Source organism: Alosa alosa, chromosome 13 (genome assembly GCF_017589495.1).
Source record: "Alosa alosa isolate M-15738 ecotype Scorff River chromosome 13, AALO_Geno_1.1, whole genome shotgun sequence".
In the NCBI taxonomy this organism is placed as follows: domain Eukaryota; kingdom Metazoa; phylum Chordata; class Actinopteri; order Clupeiformes; family Clupeidae; genus Alosa; species Alosa alosa.
In genome coordinates this window covers 4,415,609-4,433,646 of record NC_063201.1, presented here as the reverse complement: position 1 = coordinate 4,433,646, position 18,038 = coordinate 4,415,609, and the positions used below count along the sequence as shown (strand labels likewise).

The window sequence follows — 18,038 nt, the reverse complement described above, 5'->3', positions numbered from 1 at the left end:
ATGATGACAGGAAGTTCTCATGTCTCTATTGAAACCGATGAATCTCTGATGCTCTGCTGTCAGAGAGACTATGCAGAACGGTGAAATGCTTGCATGGGCAAATCCATGACAAACTCAAACATAATAAATGCCACTGTACTCTGAGGAGTCAATTGTAGGTCAGAAATATAGTATTTTACATAATGAATGAATGAATGAATGAATGAATGAATATCTTTATTGTCATTGCATGTGTACAACGTACAATGAAATTTGAAAGTGTATAACTTGTATCTGCGCAAAAAAATTCAATAAAAAATAACTTATAAAAATTGGTAATCTTAGAAAATAAGGGCCTCTAAAATAGATAAATGTTAAATAATAATAAACTAAAACTCTAAAAGGAAAAAGTGAAAATTAAGCCAACACACAAACAATATATTCTACATTCTGCTGGTATTCTTATTCTATATGTAAAATCACGTCTTAGCAGAACGTTTTTAAGTTTGTTTGTCTGTGTTTTTTATAAAGTGAATGACATAGAAAAAACTTCTTACTATCAAAATAATAAAAAGAATCACATCACACATGTGTTTATGTGTGTTTCAAGAAACATCTGGCAACATAGCAATACACAAATATCCCACAATGAATGCAAAGTGAGGCTACTTACTGCCAGGTTGAGATTGCACTGTTGCAGTAGGCAGTATTTTTGATGCTTTGGTCTGATCATGTAAAATTTATATGGAGCAGCAACATTCAACATTCATAAATATATAAACACTGGACTCTGCCCTCTTATTATCTAATTTTACACAGGCAACATTGTAAATGTAATGGGAATAGCCTTTTATCACTTTGTCACGCCTGCACACACACACACACACACTTACATAGTTATCAGAAAACAATAACCACGTGCAATATGCTCAGTTTACAACACCATGAAATACAACAAATACAACACCGTGAAAATGTCTGCAAGCTCAAGCACCGACTCTCAGTAATTAGGATCCAAACACTGCCGGTGGCTTGTCATATAAATGCAGATCGGTGTGAAGTTTAGAGCTAGAGAACGTCTTAAGTTGGATTACGGTAACCACAAAAGGACTCCAATCTAGGTACACTGAACACACTGTAAGTCTTTTTGACTATAAAGTAAATTTGCTAGTTAAATTCACAACCTTAGTTTATAGTTGTATTTAACAGATACTATTATAATAACTATTGATTGAACTACGCTAACACTAATTCAAAAGATATTATGTGTAGAATATGAATAACTACAGAATCACGTTAAAGCTATTTGATTGAGAATAATTCAAAGATAAAATATCAACTGATTGAGAATAATTCAAAGACAAAATATCAACTGTTGAAGGAGATGAATTCTATTGTTTTTTCTTTGGAAAATATATGTTCATTTTGAATTTGATGCCAGCAATGTCACCTCCTCATTTATCAACATTACAGTAAATGTTTAGGAACTGAGGAGACCAGTTGCTAGAGTTTTGGGAATGAAATGTTGCCCCATTCTTGCCCGATGTAGGATATTTACTGAAATATTCAAGGTATCGTCTGGATGGCCTGAAGTACAGTACAAGTGGAAACTGTAATATTTTGCACTGCTCATTTTCACTACTGCTTTTATAAACACAAAGAAAATATTTGACTATTTCAAATGGTTTTCTGATGGAGAGAAACAGGGGTTCAGCATATTGGACAAGGGCATATTTTCTACAAGATTTACTCAAATTATAGAAACTGTGAAGTGTAAAAATTCCAATTCTCTATGGAAGCCCATTTCTGCCACTTGAAAAGAAAAATGTGTTTACATACTGAGTAAGTTTAACATTTTGACCTACTGAGGAATGTGTGATACTAAGTTGAATATATGTGTGTGTGTGTGTGTGTGTGTGTGTGTGTGTGTGTGTGTGTGTGTGTCAGTATGTCCATGAAGTCTGATTCTGTTGCCATGACGTCTCTTGCTGGGGAGCGTAAGCAGGGGACGGTGGGCATCTTTGGCACAGGAGACTTTGGACGCTCTCTGGGGCTTCGTCTGCTCCAGGCAGGATATGAGGTCGTGTTTGGGTCACGTGACCCCAAGAACTCGGCACTGGTGCCCAAGGGTTCAAAGGTCATGACCCACACAGAGGCAGCTCAGATGACTCAGGTAATCTTTATAGCCGTGCAGCGCAATTACTATCACTTCCTGACCTCGCTGACCCCTGCTCTGGAGGGCAAGGTGCTGGTGGACATCAGCAACAACCTGAAAAGGGGCCAGTTCCCACAATCCAACGCTGAGTACCTGAGCAGCCTGGTGCCGGGAGCGTCTGTGGTGAAAGGCTTCAACACAGTGTCAGCCTGGGCCCTGCAGTCAGGGGCGCTGGACGCCAGCCGACAGGTGAGGGGAAGTGACATCACATAGACCTAAATAATTCTATTCTTATCCAGTTGTTAAGTTGTGGTGCAATAATGTGCCGCTAATACTTTTTCCGGGTCCAACTGCTCTCAGAGCCGCTTGTCTATGGCCGCTTATAGCACGATTGTCTGCTCACAGCCAGAGGTGGGCACAAATACATCAAAAACTATTTTGTTACAAATTACACATACTGGCTCATGAAATGTAACAAAATAAAATACAAAATACTGATGTGAAAAATGTATTTAATTAAAATACAAGTAATTAGTAATTTGGAAATACAAAAATACCCACACAATAATCATGGTATACTAACAAGGCATATTATTGAAAATGTATCCCCAAGAGACAAGAAATACTATTTTTGATTGGCTGGCAGGGGGCTATTAATTCTATACTGTACATTGGGGCACCTATGAAATAGACCTGGTAAAAAATGTAATCACCATCCAAATGTAAACAATTATTGAACTGACAAGCAGGCTTCGCAACAGTGGAATCAACTGTAACAAAGCAAACTACCCACCATAATTTTCCGTAACCAATGAAAGTAGTACAACAAATTGAACCTTGTTGTGCTATAAATGCATGCCTACTGGCAACATGAGGGATAAACAGAATAACAACATATAAGGTGTCCCAATATACGGAATGAATTAACTTGGGAGAGAATTCCACTCCGGGAGGTCTTAGTCTCCGTCTCCTCCGTTATTTCTGCATCAGGACACCAGTGGATGTTACTCCTTTTACATAAATCCTCACGTCAAATCCAAGTTTTAATACTGTCCTGTAGTAAATGCGGATGTTACTCCTTTTACATAACTCCTCATGCCAAATCCAAGTTTTAATACTGTCCTGTAGTAAGAATGAACATCAGCTATTAGGTACTCAAGGTCATGGGGTCAAAGGCTGTGGTCCTAATATTTTCCCTCAGTATCTTATCTGTATCATTTTCAAATTTTAGTCTTGTAGCGCTTAACACACCTGACAATTCAAGCTCCTAGTTACTTTTTTAATTTCTTTCAACTTCCTGACATGTTCTAAGGGGTTCTAAGGGGCTTTAAGTTGTCTACAGGGTGACAAAAATTGACATAAACAAACAAATTGGGCTTACACCCCATGTTGTCCTTACAGAAGGGTGATAAAGTTGACCATTTTGGCTCCCACAATTGACTTTTCTTTTAATTTTTTTCAAATTTACACATGTTCAGAGGGGATCGTAATAGAAGAGAGTTGGATCTAACACTTTTTAGTTGGACACAATGTGGCATACCACAGCAAGAAAAATGGAAAATGGGTAAACATTTCATGCTTTTCTTCCAAAAAGGTGAGGAAATGTTTAGGTCAACTTTACAGTTGAATATAGGGAATTGCCCAAAGGATATCTGCAGGCACCCAGCCTATTCTTAAAACCAGATTCACCAAGATTCTGGCCTTTGGCTTTATGATAAGCATTGCCTGTTGTCATGGTTATAGCGGGTAGTTTATTTGATTGAGTGATGACATTTTGGCTTATTTGAGAAGTATTTAAGTAGTTGAAATACTCAAATACAATCCCTCAAAGTATTTTGTTACAAACTACATTTGAGTTTTTCCAATCCTGTAAAATACAAATGACAAAATACGCTAAAGTAATTAAATACGTATTTTAAATACATATAATTGAAATACTGCCCATGTCTGCTCACAGCGTTACCTCTAATACATGACTTTGCATTGATCAAACTTGCATTTAACAGAGAAGGAGGGGTGTGACTTTTTCACGCACAGTGCGTAAATCGGGCTCATAGGGTTAAATGATTTAGAAGACAATAGGTATTAGACCTCTCTATGTAGGCAAACTCACATAAACACTCAGATACTGTACGCATGCACACACAAACACACACACACACACACACACACACACACACACACACACACACACACACACACTGCCTGTTTTTCTTTTCATTTGTTCAGCTGACTCAACGTGACTTATCTGCACCTCACATAGAAAACCCAGACACTACAGAAAATTGCATTTGATGGACCCTGTCAGCTAGAGTAATGGCGTCTTTAGCTCCTCCTCACAGTGAGGTGCCTTTGTCACCCCCTAGTAGAACTTTGTACTTTGTGTTTGAAAGTGCATTTTGCCTCTGACAATGGAACGCCATGTAGCTTACCTCATCCACAACTGAATACAAATGCCTTACTATTTAATGCGTGGAATTACGAGTCTGACACTGTCTTTTAGGCTAAAAGATGATTTATTTTATTTTCTGATCAAACTTCAGAGCATTTAATTTTTGACAAAAGGGAAGGTCTACCTTTTATCTCATGGAAGAAACAAACTCACATCATAGGCCACGGGACACCTATGTTTTCCAGTCTGTGCCACTTTTACATTTATTAATTTAGCAGACACTTTTGATTTATCCACACAGCGACTGACATACGTCACTTTCATTACAAGGATTATTGTCCCCAGAGCTCAAGTGCACCACAGTGGAAGCCGAAAATGGAGCCCACAACTTGTCAGGCTACCGCAAGCTAGCCTAGCTCTGTAGCCGCTACACTACCACCGCCCTTTTACAGTTTTATTGTATCAATTGTAGAGGTCACAATGTACTTCAATAAAGCATAAAATGCTTATCATTTTCATCTAACATTATGGTCTGATTTGATGAGCAGGAAATTAGGGACATTTATCGTTTTGGTCCTTGAGTATGTGACTTGGTAACTAGGCTTGGCAACCATTCCGTAAAAATGGAATGGAATATATATGAAAGGAAAAAAATGTGTTTCATATTGAACTGATATGGAACGCATTTTGGTCCGTATTTCTGAGAATCAACTCAGTGCAAATACATGACAGAGCAGTATTATAAATTACACTATGAACGAAGACTGCACAATTTGTATGAAATAAAGGGCCTTTCATACCTCTCGGTTTGTCTGTCATCACTATCCCAACAGAGAATGCACTTTCCGTTTGAGCCACTGTGAATCACGTAGGCTGTATTACGCTGATAGCAGCGTGAGATGAAATGTCTTGTTCTGAGTTTTACAGTGCATTCGGGCTAGCCTACTTGCTGCTGAGACAGAAACAAGCCAGAGAAAATATAAGCCTCCACCAAACTCAGAGTTGTGCTTCTGGAGCTGCTTATTATAATGTTCACAAGATGTTTTTTTGTGTGATATAGTAATTTTATAGTACGGCCATTTGGCTAAATCGTGTGCTCGTTTTACACAAATTAAAATGACAGCACAACAGTAAACATGCTCACATTTTCTTGATACTGGTATACACGTGTGTGTGTGTGTGTGTTTGTGAATGCCCCCACTTGTATAATAACTGAAGTGGAAGCCGGTGTATGGAATGTGTAGACCCCCCACCCCCGTTCCTTATTATCATATCAGAAAGTTGGCAACCCTATTGGTAACCCCTATGAGTGAATAGCACCAAGGCTATGAAGTCAATACACTTGGCAGTATCACTGGGCCATCAGCAAAACGTCTCTCTCTCTCGCAGGTGTTGGTGTGCGGGGATGACCCTAAAGCTAAGCAAGCAGTAGTGGACATTGCCCACAGTCTGGGGCTGAGTGCCCAGGACAGGGGCTCCCTTGGTGCTGCTGGGGAGTTGGAGGACATCCCCCTGCAGCTCTTCCCCAACTGGAGGCTCCCGCTCTGGGTCGCCACGGGGCTGACCGCCTTCTTCTTCTTCTACCTGCTCATCCGCGACGTCATCTACGCGTACGCCGAGAAGGGACAGGACATTTCCTATCGCATCATGATCACCCTGGCCAATAAGGTCTTCCCCATTGTTGCCCTGGTAATGCTGTCTTTGTGTTACCTGCCAGGAGCAGTGGCGGCCATCTTGCAGCTGTATAACGGCACCAAGTACAAGCGCTTCCCTGATTGGCTGGATCGCTGGATGCTGTGCAGGAAGCAGCTGGGACTGTTGGCCTTGTTCTCTGCTGTTCTTCATGTGGTCTACACATTTATCATCTCCATCAGATACAATGTCATTCACACAAGTGACACAGAGGTCATAACACAGGTATGACATCTCAATGTAATTAAATACTGTAAGGACCAGCCTTTTAGCTAAACCTTTTGCTTTTCTAAAGAATGCCTATTGCAGGTCTACCCCACAAAGGAAATTCCTAACCCCACAAGATTCTAGGCCAAGCTAATTATCATACAGTAATGGTTACCTCTGAAATCACTGTCAATCTCTGTAAATGTGTGTTGTAAGAATAATACATTTATGTTTGGTCTTGAATTAATACTTGTAATGTGGGCAACAGTCTGATCATGGTTTCATTACAATGTAATGTATCTGTGCATAGTGCACACTACCAACTACACCATGCCTACCAATCGTATACTTCAATTCTTGTAGTAGCCTATGCCATGCCATGCTCTTCCATAACTGATAAACTAGTAACTTGGTAATTGAATGGTGATACAAATTATGAATTAAATGGAGTCAGATTAATTGAGTTTGTAATAATAAGAGTTACCAGTGAACTCTTCACCAGCGTGTCTATTGTTCACGCGATCAACAGAAGAACGGCCCAACGTACTTCTCATTCCACATGAGAGGCGCTGTGGGCCTGTTCTCTCTTTCAAGTGAGGATAGCCCGACATGTCTCCATGTTTGGGGCTATTTTCTTCCTTTCAATTCCCCATGACAAAAAAGACACCCCAAAATATTTAAAAGGTAATTGTCAAGATTAAAAACTCAGCTTCAAAAAGTAAAAGCTCTACCATGTTCAGCCTAAGATATTAGCTAAATTACTACCGGTAATGACCTCTTTTAAGTCTTCAGGTATAATAGTAGGACTTTTGGTAACACTTTACTTGACGCGTGAGTTCATAACACATTCATAGCAGCTGTCATAAACTGCACATAAAGCATTCATGACTGTTTCATGAGACATGACTCAACATTTATACCAAACCTTTCATGAATGTGGAAGACAGAACGACAACAATTTGTCAAAATAAAAGTCCAACATCGTATTTGTGTAACCTGGATACCATTAATTTAATCTCTCCAGCCTTTGTAAATATTTCATGAATATCTTATGAAGTCTACATCGAATGTCACTTTACTATACAAGTTGTGAAGTATTCGTAATCACTGAGTTTAACACTGGGAGGTAAACTAGCCTACATTCAGCTGACCCGTATTTGTGTAACCTGGAACGGTTGGACATTCCCAGTAGCAAAAGATGAAAAATCATCTGCAAAGGTTACATCATAAAACAAATACATTTTTATGAAGCAAAAATTATTTGCTTGACCATGTTCTCTCTTTTTGGCACTGGAGTAGCCCATTGACTCAGATGTGACATGATCAGGTAGCCTAAGAGGTTTGGACCAAAAACGGCTGTTTTGCGACTTTGGACTTTAATTTTGACAAGTTATCGTCGTTCTGTCTTCCACATTCATGAAAGGTTTGGTATAAATGTTGAGTCATGTCTCATGAAACAGTCATGAATGCTTTATGTGCAGTTTATGACAGCTGCTATGAATGTGTTATGAACTCACCCGTCAAGTAAAGTGTTACCGGACTTTTATTCACTGACGTCAGCATTTCCCATCTAGGGCTGTCAACACTAGCTGACTGTCGTCTCCAACTGTCCTGTTTCAGATCAAGAAGAACCAATCGGTGCCCTTTGACAATGCTGAGGCCTGGGCGACAGATGCCTTCCTGTCTCTGGGCGTTCTGGGCTTCGCCATGTTTCTGCTGCTGGGGATCACCTCTCTCCCCTCAGTTAGTAATGCACTCAACTGGAGGGAGTTCCACTTCGTACAGGTAGGCCTACAATTTGCATGTGTGTGTGTGTGTGTGTGTGTGTGTGTGTGTGCATCCACATCAGCAGGAAATATATATTGTTACACATACACTAGAATCAAGTGATTGCTTTAACATTTGCACTTCTGCATCCTTCATGGTAAAGGCTAACATGTTTTTCTCCACCAGCTGGTCAATAGCATTATCAGGAATTTCTCAACGTTTACCTCTAACAAGCCGTACATGGAAAATGGTGTCATAATTGTTGCTAAACATTTTGGTAGTGGTGGGGTGTGTGTGTGTGCGTGCGTGCGTGCGTGCGTGCGTGCGTGCGTGTGTGTGTGTGTGATGCGTGCGTGCGTGCGTGCGTGCGTGTGTGTGTGTGTGTGTGAGTGTGTGTGTGTGTGCGTGTGTGTGTGTGTGTGTGTGTGTAAATAAGAAACTATCCTTACCCTGGTGTTTACTCTCTTCTTCACAGTCTAAACTAGGCTACCTCACCCTGACAGTGTGCACTACTCACTGCCTCCTCTACGGATGGAACAAGTTTCTGAAGCCGTCCACCTACAAGTGGTTTACCCCTCCTGGGTTTATGCTGTGCCTGGTGGTCCCCTGCATTGTGCTGATTTTGAAGCTGATCTTGTCCATCCCCTGCATTGACCACAGAATCACTCTGATCCGGAATGGTTGGGAGAGGCCGACCAAGGTGCAAAGCAGCAAAATGGATGCATTCCTGGAGAGAGGAACAACTCTTTGACATTAAACTGACCATTGTATTGCCAATGAATGTAACTTATACAACTGTAGTTTAATGCACCTGCAGTGTCATACCAAAAAAGTGTTCCTATTATGATGCAGATCAGTGAACTAAATTTACTGCATTTAATAACTTAAGACATACTTGTGATTGTACCATATAGTCAAAAGAATATGCATATGCAAAATGTTGATGTTTATGGAGTGCATGACAAGATGCCTATATAAACACGAGGAAGTGGATTTTCAGACAATAACCCATTCAAAACAATAACTCACAATGACTCACAATAACTTGGTTGATTGATGTACAACCCCAAATCAGAAAAAGTTGGAACACTGTGTAAAACGCAAATAAAAACAGAATGTGATAATCTATAATTCTTGTAAAACCATAATATTTAACTGCAAAAACGACTTAAACAACATCAAATGCTAAAAATTGGAAAAATAGAAAATATACAGTATGTTCTTTTTGAATTTGATACTTTCCTACCAGTGGGAATGGGGCAACAAAATGCTAGCCTGGCCCCGCCCACCTAGATCTTCTTTCAGGGAGATCTAGTCTGGAACACCATAGTTCATAACCGTTTCCCTCAGATCTAGTCTGGAACACCATAGTTCATAACCTTTTCCCTCAGATCTAGTCTGGAACTAACCTGGCAATAGCCAGATGAATTTCGCTCCGCCTAGCTCCACTCATCCATCTGGAACCGATCCATTGAAGTGTTGCTTCAGAAGGCTGGGCCTAATCAAAAAATGCTTGCATATGATTGAATAAGCCACTTGTCCGTCATCTATTGACGTGCTACTTCAACCACTCACATCGAAGCCAACCTGTGACGCTAATAACAGACTCACAGTCGCTTCTACGCTATGTCACATCTATGAAACTCCCGCCCTGCGTCCTGATTGGCTAAACCATAAAGTTGGTTGGAGAAATCACTCTCAATGGAAGAGGTCCCAGATGGATGTGAGTGAAGCTAGGCGGAGCTAAGCGGAACGACATTCATCTGGCTAGGGTCAGGTTAGTCTGGAACACCATAGTTCATAACCGTTTCCCTCAGACAAGAGAAACGTCAGGCCAATCAGCGACGAGAGGGGAAGACGAGACCGAAACTTTTTGTGATAAAAAACAGAAGCAGCAACACCTGCAAACGTCAAAAAATGCAGTTGGAAAAAAGCAGAACTAGCCAGAGCCTCCATGGGGCCTTATAGGCAAGGGACCCTCCTACCTGAACACTGAGGGCCAAATGAGGGTTGCCTCCGCCCGAGTCCATTCATTTCGTATAACTGGACACACCTCGCCAGTTTCCCGGTTGCCACTGTAAAGCAAAGGAAACACGTGGTTCTGTTTAAAAAGAAGCTCACTAGTTCTTGTTGTACAATTTCCGTTGGCCCTATAGCAGCGATAGCATGGACAGTTAGCTTGTTTACAGTTGATTCCATTGTTGCAAAGCCTGCCTCCAGGCTCAACCGTCGTCCTGCTATTGTTGTTATAGTTACCATTCATAAGCATTGATATGGAACGGCGATTAAACTTTTTTTTCCCAGATCTACTTCATAGGTGTCCCGTTATTCAGAAATAAAAGCCACGCTGCCAGCCAATCAGAAAGGTGTATTTCTTCTCTCTGGGTGATAAATTATTTTACACCTCAGTGTTCCCAATACAATCATCCCACCCCATTTTGGATGTCAACCAAATATAGTGTTTTCCCCCATAAAGGACCTTCACAGCTATAAATGCCCAGTTTAGGGTCTGGGCTGCTTTTGATGCTTGCTGTACATATCCCCTTACAAAAAAAACTGCAGTTTTTTCGAAGTACAGTTCAGTTATAGTATAAGTATAAGTATATATACTCTTTTGATCCCGTGAGGGAAATTTGGTCTCTGCATTTAACCCAATCCGTGAATTAGTGAAACACACTCAGCACACAGTGAACACACAGTGAGGTGAAGCACACACTAATCCCGGCGCAGTGAGCTGCCTGCAACAACAGTGGCACTCGGGGAGCAGTGAGGGGTTAGGTGCCTTGCTCAAGGGCGAATTACCATTTAGGGCATGAAAAACGGAAACTTTTTCATGAAACTTCATGAGAATGAACAGTGGGAACAGCAGTCGGGTAAACTTCAGGTGAATCCCCTGATCTGCAAACAGGGAAGTGAATCCCCTGATCTGTCTGCGGCTTGCTTTCCCAGTCAAGGTACTTAACAAAGTTGTGAAATATAATCGCATATTCCGTTTTTGAATGCTGGTGACTGGTTACATTAAAAAAAAAAAAAACTCATCTTTAAATGCGCTTTATGTATGTGTGTGTGTGTGTGTGAGAGAGAGAAAGTGAGAGAGAGAGTGAGAGAGAGAGAGAGAGAGATAGACAGTCCTGCCCTGTAGAAATGTAATAAGCACATTTCATCATTGGCAATCCTTCGCCCAACACCGCCATCTACAGGCCAATGGGTGTACAGTCACTAAATGTACACATCAATTAATTTATTTTATGCCCCCATGATGAAATTTCACGAAACTTAGCATAACCCCAAAGGGTGTCAGGATAGTCCTATAAATGCAATTTGGTGCAGTTTAGAACATCTCAACTGAAGATAAGGGCGATTAAAGTACTAGTATAATGTTACATTTTATTTTTTTATTGGGGGGGGGGGGGTGAGTGCACCTTGAGTGAGTGGTTATGGGCTTGGTGAAGTTGATGATGGGGGGCGCTAGAAATAGAAGAATTTAAGGTCTACATGTTGGCCAACCTCCGACCTTCAATGAGCTGTTGTGCAGGGGATGCCCACAGACATGCGAAGGTACAGGGGAGGAATGCACCATGTACACAACGAGGGGTCAGGTTTAGTCCAGTAATTTACAAATGTGGATAACATGAAGAAGAACACCTCAAATGAACAAGACAGATGAATGAGCTTTCTCTGACCATGGAGCCATTTTACGTAACCTTCTATTAAAGGAGTAAAAGAGAAGGTCACTAAGTTCTTATTAAGACCCAAGGGTTTCTGTTCAGGCTGGCCTTTCAGGAAGGTCACACCTGGACGAAATCCACCTTTACTGTAAGTGCAAAGCTTTATGTCAGTGCCTAATGTTTAATGACTTAGCATTTAAAGCTTGATGTTCATTTCATAGTGCCTTTGGGTAATGATTCTCCATTTTCACATCAATTTATAGAAGTTACTCTAAAGACCTTTAAAACTTGTAAGGCTTTGTACAAAAAAATGAAAGAAATAAAGAACTTTGGTGTAAGTTTTCTCTCCCACTGTCTGCAGGAAACACTTGCCCTGTCGTCTTGAAATAAATATAACGGAATCGTTGTGTAATTTCTCTTTCTAATCTCTCATCTCTGCAGCAACACTCTGTTTTCAGCTTCCTCTGGAGTGTTTCTGTGCACAGGCAGATCCGTTATTGTAGGCCAGGATTGTGACCTAGGGACCTCCATTCTGACTAAGGAAGGAACACAAGCACCACCACTGAATAAAAATGACACTTTCCCACAGTGAAACTACATTATCTAATGTACGGTCCAGTATTATCTCATGTAACACAATGCCTTTATAGAGCACAGACTCCTGGGGGGTATTCCAAGTATGTGGTTTAGTGACAAACCTGGGTAAGTTAACTCAGAGTAAGTGGTAAACCTCCTAATAGAAGAGCTGTATGGCTTCATTCTTCTAACGAAACAATGCCATAGGGCTTTTGTTGTTGGAGGTTTACTACTTACTCAGAATTAATTTACCCAGGTTCAAGTACTTGCTCAGGAAAGGTAGGTTTTATATAGGCCTGTAGTTACTCAGGATACTATGGTCAAGATTTGGCTTTTTAAGTAAAGGTTTTATGACTTATCGAAGTAACTTTGTTTTTGAAGAAATTCTTCACATCTTCAAGAAGATGCCTGACTGAGTGTCTCAATGGGTGTTTGATGGGAGTTTGATATGACTATATTTGTTTGAGAAAATGGTGGCAATTCCACCCCCTCGTTTACCCTGCCTAATTGAGTGGAAGAAATTATAATTTGGGGGACAGTTTTTTTTTAGGTTTTTCACTGATAAAATCATTGATTTAGTAGACCCATGTTAGCTGAAAATGCATCTGGTTTTAGAGGAATGAGGTATGGAAAGAATATTAGGTTTCTAGTATTAAAATTGGCTTTTCTTTTCACTATACGTTGGGTAGAAATCAACGTTGGAATAAAATTATAAGCATATGTCATGCTATATTGCAAGAAGCAGCTTGATCTATGGTAGTAGAAGTATATGTTACCCCGTAGAAAACATTTTCAGATCCATCCACATGTACAATGTCATTTGAATCGATATCTGGGGGGCATGAATCTGTGATATTTTCTACAGAAGGTCAATGCCTCAGTGTGGTCATTATGCTGTTAGAGAGCGGCCCGGCTCCATGTCAGTTTGGGTGGAGACCATCATGCTTCAGCAGGCTGAGCCTTTCCCAGAACAAGTCAAAGTTGTTGACATAGGGGATACTTAGGGAAGCGCAGTAGCGTTTCAGTCAGGTGTGAAGACCGAACAGTCTGGACCAGAGATGAGGATCTGTTTTCCTGTGCCCATCAGGGTGGTGATGAGAGTTGTAGTTTTCCAGCAGTGACATTGAACAACAGCTTTCACCTCATGTAACCCTTAAGAAGAACAGGCACTTTGTGAAAGCCTTACCTGTAGTTTGCTTTAGGATTCAGTAGGCCTTAAGAAAAGCAGCAGCTCTGTGGAGGGAGATCTGGACAGGGCGAACCAGTTGGCAGTGGTCTGTCCACCATCCCTCCCTGCTGACTCAGACAATGCTCTTGCTTGCTTGCCTGCCCAACCCACCCCCCCTCACTCCCAGTGCAACACTCACCCCCACCATCACAGGCTATCGCACCCCTCCCCCACATGGTGACCACGAACAGTGCGCCAACAATGGCTTCAGTCAACAGCCATCAGTCTCCAGCCCCACAACAACCCCCTCAGACGCACCTGTGCTTTCTCCCGTCCTGTTCACCTGTACACATCTGACTTGTGCTACAATACTGAGTCATGCCACATGCAGAAGTTTTCTGACGATACTGCAATTGTGGGGTGTATCAGGTACGAGCAAGAGGAGGAGTACAGGAGCCTGGTGGAGGACTTTGTGCAATGGTACAAACTCAACCACCTTCAACTCAACACTTCGAAGACCAAGGAGGTGGTGGTGGATTTCTGCAGGTCTAAGCCCGCTCTGCTACAATGTCTCCATTGATGGGGTCAATGTGGAGGTGGTAAACACCTACAAGTATCTGGGCTTACAACTGGACAATAAACTGGACTGGTCAGCAAATACTGAAGCACTCTAGAAAGGGCAGAGCAGGCTGTACTTCCCGAGGAGGCTGCGGTCCTTCAATGTCTGCAGTAAGCTCCTCAGGATGTTTTACCAGTCTGTTGTTGCTAGCGTCCTCTTCTATGCAGTGGAGGCTGGAGGAGGGCGCTCACCCCTGTTTGTTACCTATGTGAAGTCGGCTGGTGAATTGAGTAGCATGTGATAGAGGCCTTTCTCAGTATAGACCCTTTCTCAGTATCTGCCGATCGCTGTGGATTACCTTTTTTTAGAGTCACTGGATTACAGCAAGTAAAGGGAACAACTTCTCAACAGACTAAGATCAACCTCTCTTTCCTATTCCGGGAGATCTTAATGAAGAAGATCTTAATGAATCTTCTGAACTTTGGGGGGGCCCCCCACAGCCCCTGCCCGATGCCTCATTGCATGTGCCTGTTGAGGTGTCCACGATCATGGCAACCTTGACATGGACAACAATTTTACAAATGCATATACTGTAAATGCACTTACCTTTCCTTCCTAGGACAGACAACCATATAATCATATAACATCTCTCCTCCAAAACAGAAACTCTAACACTAAAGAACAAACTAAACTCTTGGTGTTCCTTACTAAACTGTGTTTGCACATAGAGAACTATCACTTTAAAATGAGACCCATTTCTACCAGGGTGTATCACAGGAATACACATATCCAGCTCTGGAAAAAAAATTAAGAGATCACTGCACATTCTTCTGATGTCATCATCCGGTTGCGGAGTGACGTTCAAATGACGGTATCTTAGTTTTGAATATGATGACCGTCAATTCATTTGAATGTCACTCAGCAACCGTAGGATGACATCGGAAAAAAATGTCCTGTGGTCTCTTAATTTTTTCTAAATATTTAGAAAGAAATTAAGAGACCACAGCACATTTTTTATATATATACAGCTTTGGAAAAATTACAAAAAAGGACAGGATTGATAAATACCTGCTGATTATACCAATTCCAGAGCACGTGTGCTTACAGCCATCAAAAACCTGCTATCCACCAGGTGGCGCCACTTCCTCAAATGCTCTCAAAATCTTTTACTTACAGTAATTACTGTACTTCATGAGTGGCTTTGAGTGTATCACACATCTTCAAGACCCACCTCAACTAATTTATACACCAGCCCCATTAATAGAGGGTGTCCAAGTCATTGATTCAACCTTTAGGCATGTGATTTATGGTATAGGCTCTCGCTGTCTTGGTCATTTCCTACTCTTCATGATACCGTACCGTAATGACATGATTCTCGTATGGTCATATAAAGCACTCTCCACAGTGTCAGTGGCTTTCAAATGGGATTCATCAGGGCTCACTAGTAGAGAAGCTTCTGACTGTCCTATTATCAGAACAGGCTGGGGAGACAGTACGTCTTATTGACTCACCCTGAATGTTTTTCATTAAATGCGGAAAGCTGCTTTGACATTTCCAGTTTTCAAACTATGAGCAGTTTAAAATCCTCATCACATAAGCAAGCCTATTATTAGGTGACTTGCAAAATGCACCCACCATAAGCGGGGGAAGGAACTAAAAAAAAGTGCAGGTTAAGCATAGTTAAGTACCTGCCAATCTGATTAGGTAAATTACTCAGCAATATGTTGAGATCTCATCTTTTTTTAATATATTTTAATGCAGATTATAATATGTCTTATTTTTCAAAATCCCCCTGAGTAACACTCAGTTATTGAGAGCATTACAGCACATGAGCTTCTGCTGCAAGATGTTTGACATCTTCCGAAAAGGACCAAATAGATAATAAATTAAGAAGCTGCATGGCGGCGAAGTTTCTAATCTCTTTCCCAAGAGGGGGTCAGAGAGCATATGTGCAAAATTAACCCCACTGACCACTCTTGCATCTCCAAGGGCAAATTAAATTATCCCGCTGACATATTCACAACTGCATGTCTAGTGGATATTTGAACGAACATTTGGAAAGCTGAAGACAACAAGGGGCCTCAGAGAAGGAATTCACATCCCAGGAAAATGCTAATCTGTGTTTACAGACCACGTGCCGATCTGGTGTAAATAACAGCTTTTGCTCAGGTCATAGATTTAGCTGTGCCAAGGGATTTGTCTGAATCAGGATATTGACTGTTAATTTTAGGACAGTGTTTGTGTGCACGCACAAATCCACCCAACCATCCATCCATCCTTCTACTGTATCTATTCATCCATCCATCCTTCCTTCTACTGTATCTATTCATCCATCCATCCTTCCTTCTACTGTATCTATTCATCCATCCATTCTTCTACTGATCCATCCAGCCGTTTATTTTAGCTAATCTGCCTCTCTTTCTTGCCAATAAATTATGCTACGCAGCTGGGTAGTTACTTTGAAGGAAAGATAAACTCGTCGCTCGTGTAGCAGTGAGGGGTTAGGTGCCTTGCTCAAGGGCACTTCAGCCGTGCCTACTGGTTGGGGTTCGAACCGGCAAACCTCCAATTACAAGTCCGAAGCGCTAATCAGTAGGCCACGGCTGCCCGAAGACCAGGAGACCTTAGACACACTTACTGTATTTCAGATTGTGCTAGTGTTAGTTCATAATGTTTCACACACATTGACATGCAAAGTGAATATAAGTAGTTAAAGTGAAAACAAGTGTTAAAGTACTGAAATTAGCTCGACATTTGTCTTATCATGTCAAAACTGCAATAAATCCAAGGAGCTTGTGTGTGCTCTTCTTTCAAAATGAACAAATTATAAGGCTATCCAGGTGAATGCAGTATTTATGCAGTGTGAGTGTGCCACCACTTGAGGCCTGGAGCAGTTCATTCTCAATAATCACACACCTCAGCTCCATAATCCCTTTTCTGATTCTGGAGAGACAAATGCACCCACCTCCACCTTACCGAGGTGTTTGAGTGTGTGTGTGTGTGTGTGGGTGTGTGTGTGTGTGTGAGAGAGAGAGAGAGAAAGACTTGTGTTAGACTTAACACAAAGACTTGTGTTCTTAGACTTGTGTTTTTGGCTTACACCCCTTGTCTACGTTTCTTGGCTGACTCAGTCCACTGACAAGCTGATTTCAAACAATTGCAAATTTTTCCATAGCACCTCATGAACAGATGGCCTGCACAGAAATGCATGGGGGTGTAATCGGTTATTTTAATGGCCTGTTGTCTCCCGTCGGCTGGAGCGTATACAAACTCCTCACTCACACTTTGTGTGGAAATGGTCAGAGTGCACGACAGGAAATGTCAACAAACACTCTCTATTATGTCTCCCTGCCATGCTCACGCTCACTTCCTCTCTCTCTCTCTCTCTCTCTCTCTCTCACACACACACACCCACACACACTCAAACACCTCGGTAAGGTGGAGGTGGGTGCATTTGTCTCTCCAGAATCAGAAAAGGGATTATGGAGCTGAGGTGTGTGATTATTGAGAGTGAACTGCTCCAGGCCTCCATCTCCACACAAACACACACACACACATACACACACACACACTCTCACTTTCACTCTCATACATACACTTACACTTACACACACACACACACACACACACACACACGTGCACACACACACACACACACACACACACACACACACACACACACACACACACACATATTCACAAGGGACCTTCACAACTCAAGACAGGTGGCTCAAAGAGAAGGATATAGATGGAGGGTGGGGAGGAGACAGAGGCCAGGCCTACAATGACCACTCACCTGAAGGATATAGATGGAGGAAGAGGAGACAGAGGCCAGGCCTACAATGACCACTCACCTGAAGGATATAGATGGAGGA

At 41.6% G+C, this 18,038-nt stretch overlaps 1 protein-coding gene across 2 annotated transcripts; it reads left to right on the top strand.

Moving 5' to 3' along the window:
* Window positions 1-921: 921 nt before the first annotated feature.
* Window positions 922-9,317, top strand: LOC125306543 (metalloreductase STEAP4-like). 2 transcript variants are annotated; one of them, XM_048261960.1, is made up of 5 exons: window positions 922-1,100; window positions 1,927-2,383; window positions 5,916-6,443; window positions 8,046-8,210; window positions 8,668-9,317. In XM_048261960.1, the coding sequence occupies exons 2-5, from the start codon at window positions 1,928-1,930 to the stop codon at window positions 8,941-8,943; spliced, it is 1,425 nt and encodes a 474-aa protein (XP_048117917.1). In that variant the 5' UTR covers window positions 922-1,100; window position 1,927; the 3' UTR covers window positions 8,944-9,317. The 2 variants fall into 2 exon arrangements, with proteins under 2 accessions (XP_048117917.1, XP_048117916.1); XM_048261959.1 differs by having other exon boundaries at window positions 923-1,116.
* Window positions 9,318-18,038: the final 8,721 nt, after the last annotated feature.

Coding starts and splice junctions, on each gene's coding strand:
- LOC125306543 (XM_048261960.1), top strand. CDS start 1,928: ATGTCCATGAAGTCTGATTCTGTTGCCATGACGTCTCTTGCTGGGGAG. Junction 2,384..5,915: donor CGCTGGACGCCAGCCGACAG/GTGAGGGGAAGT, acceptor TCTCTCTCGCAG/GTGTTGGTGTGCGGGGATGA. Junction 6,444..8,045: donor ACACAGAGGTCATAACACAG/GTATGACATCTC, acceptor GTCCTGTTTCAG/ATCAAGAAGAACCAATCGGT.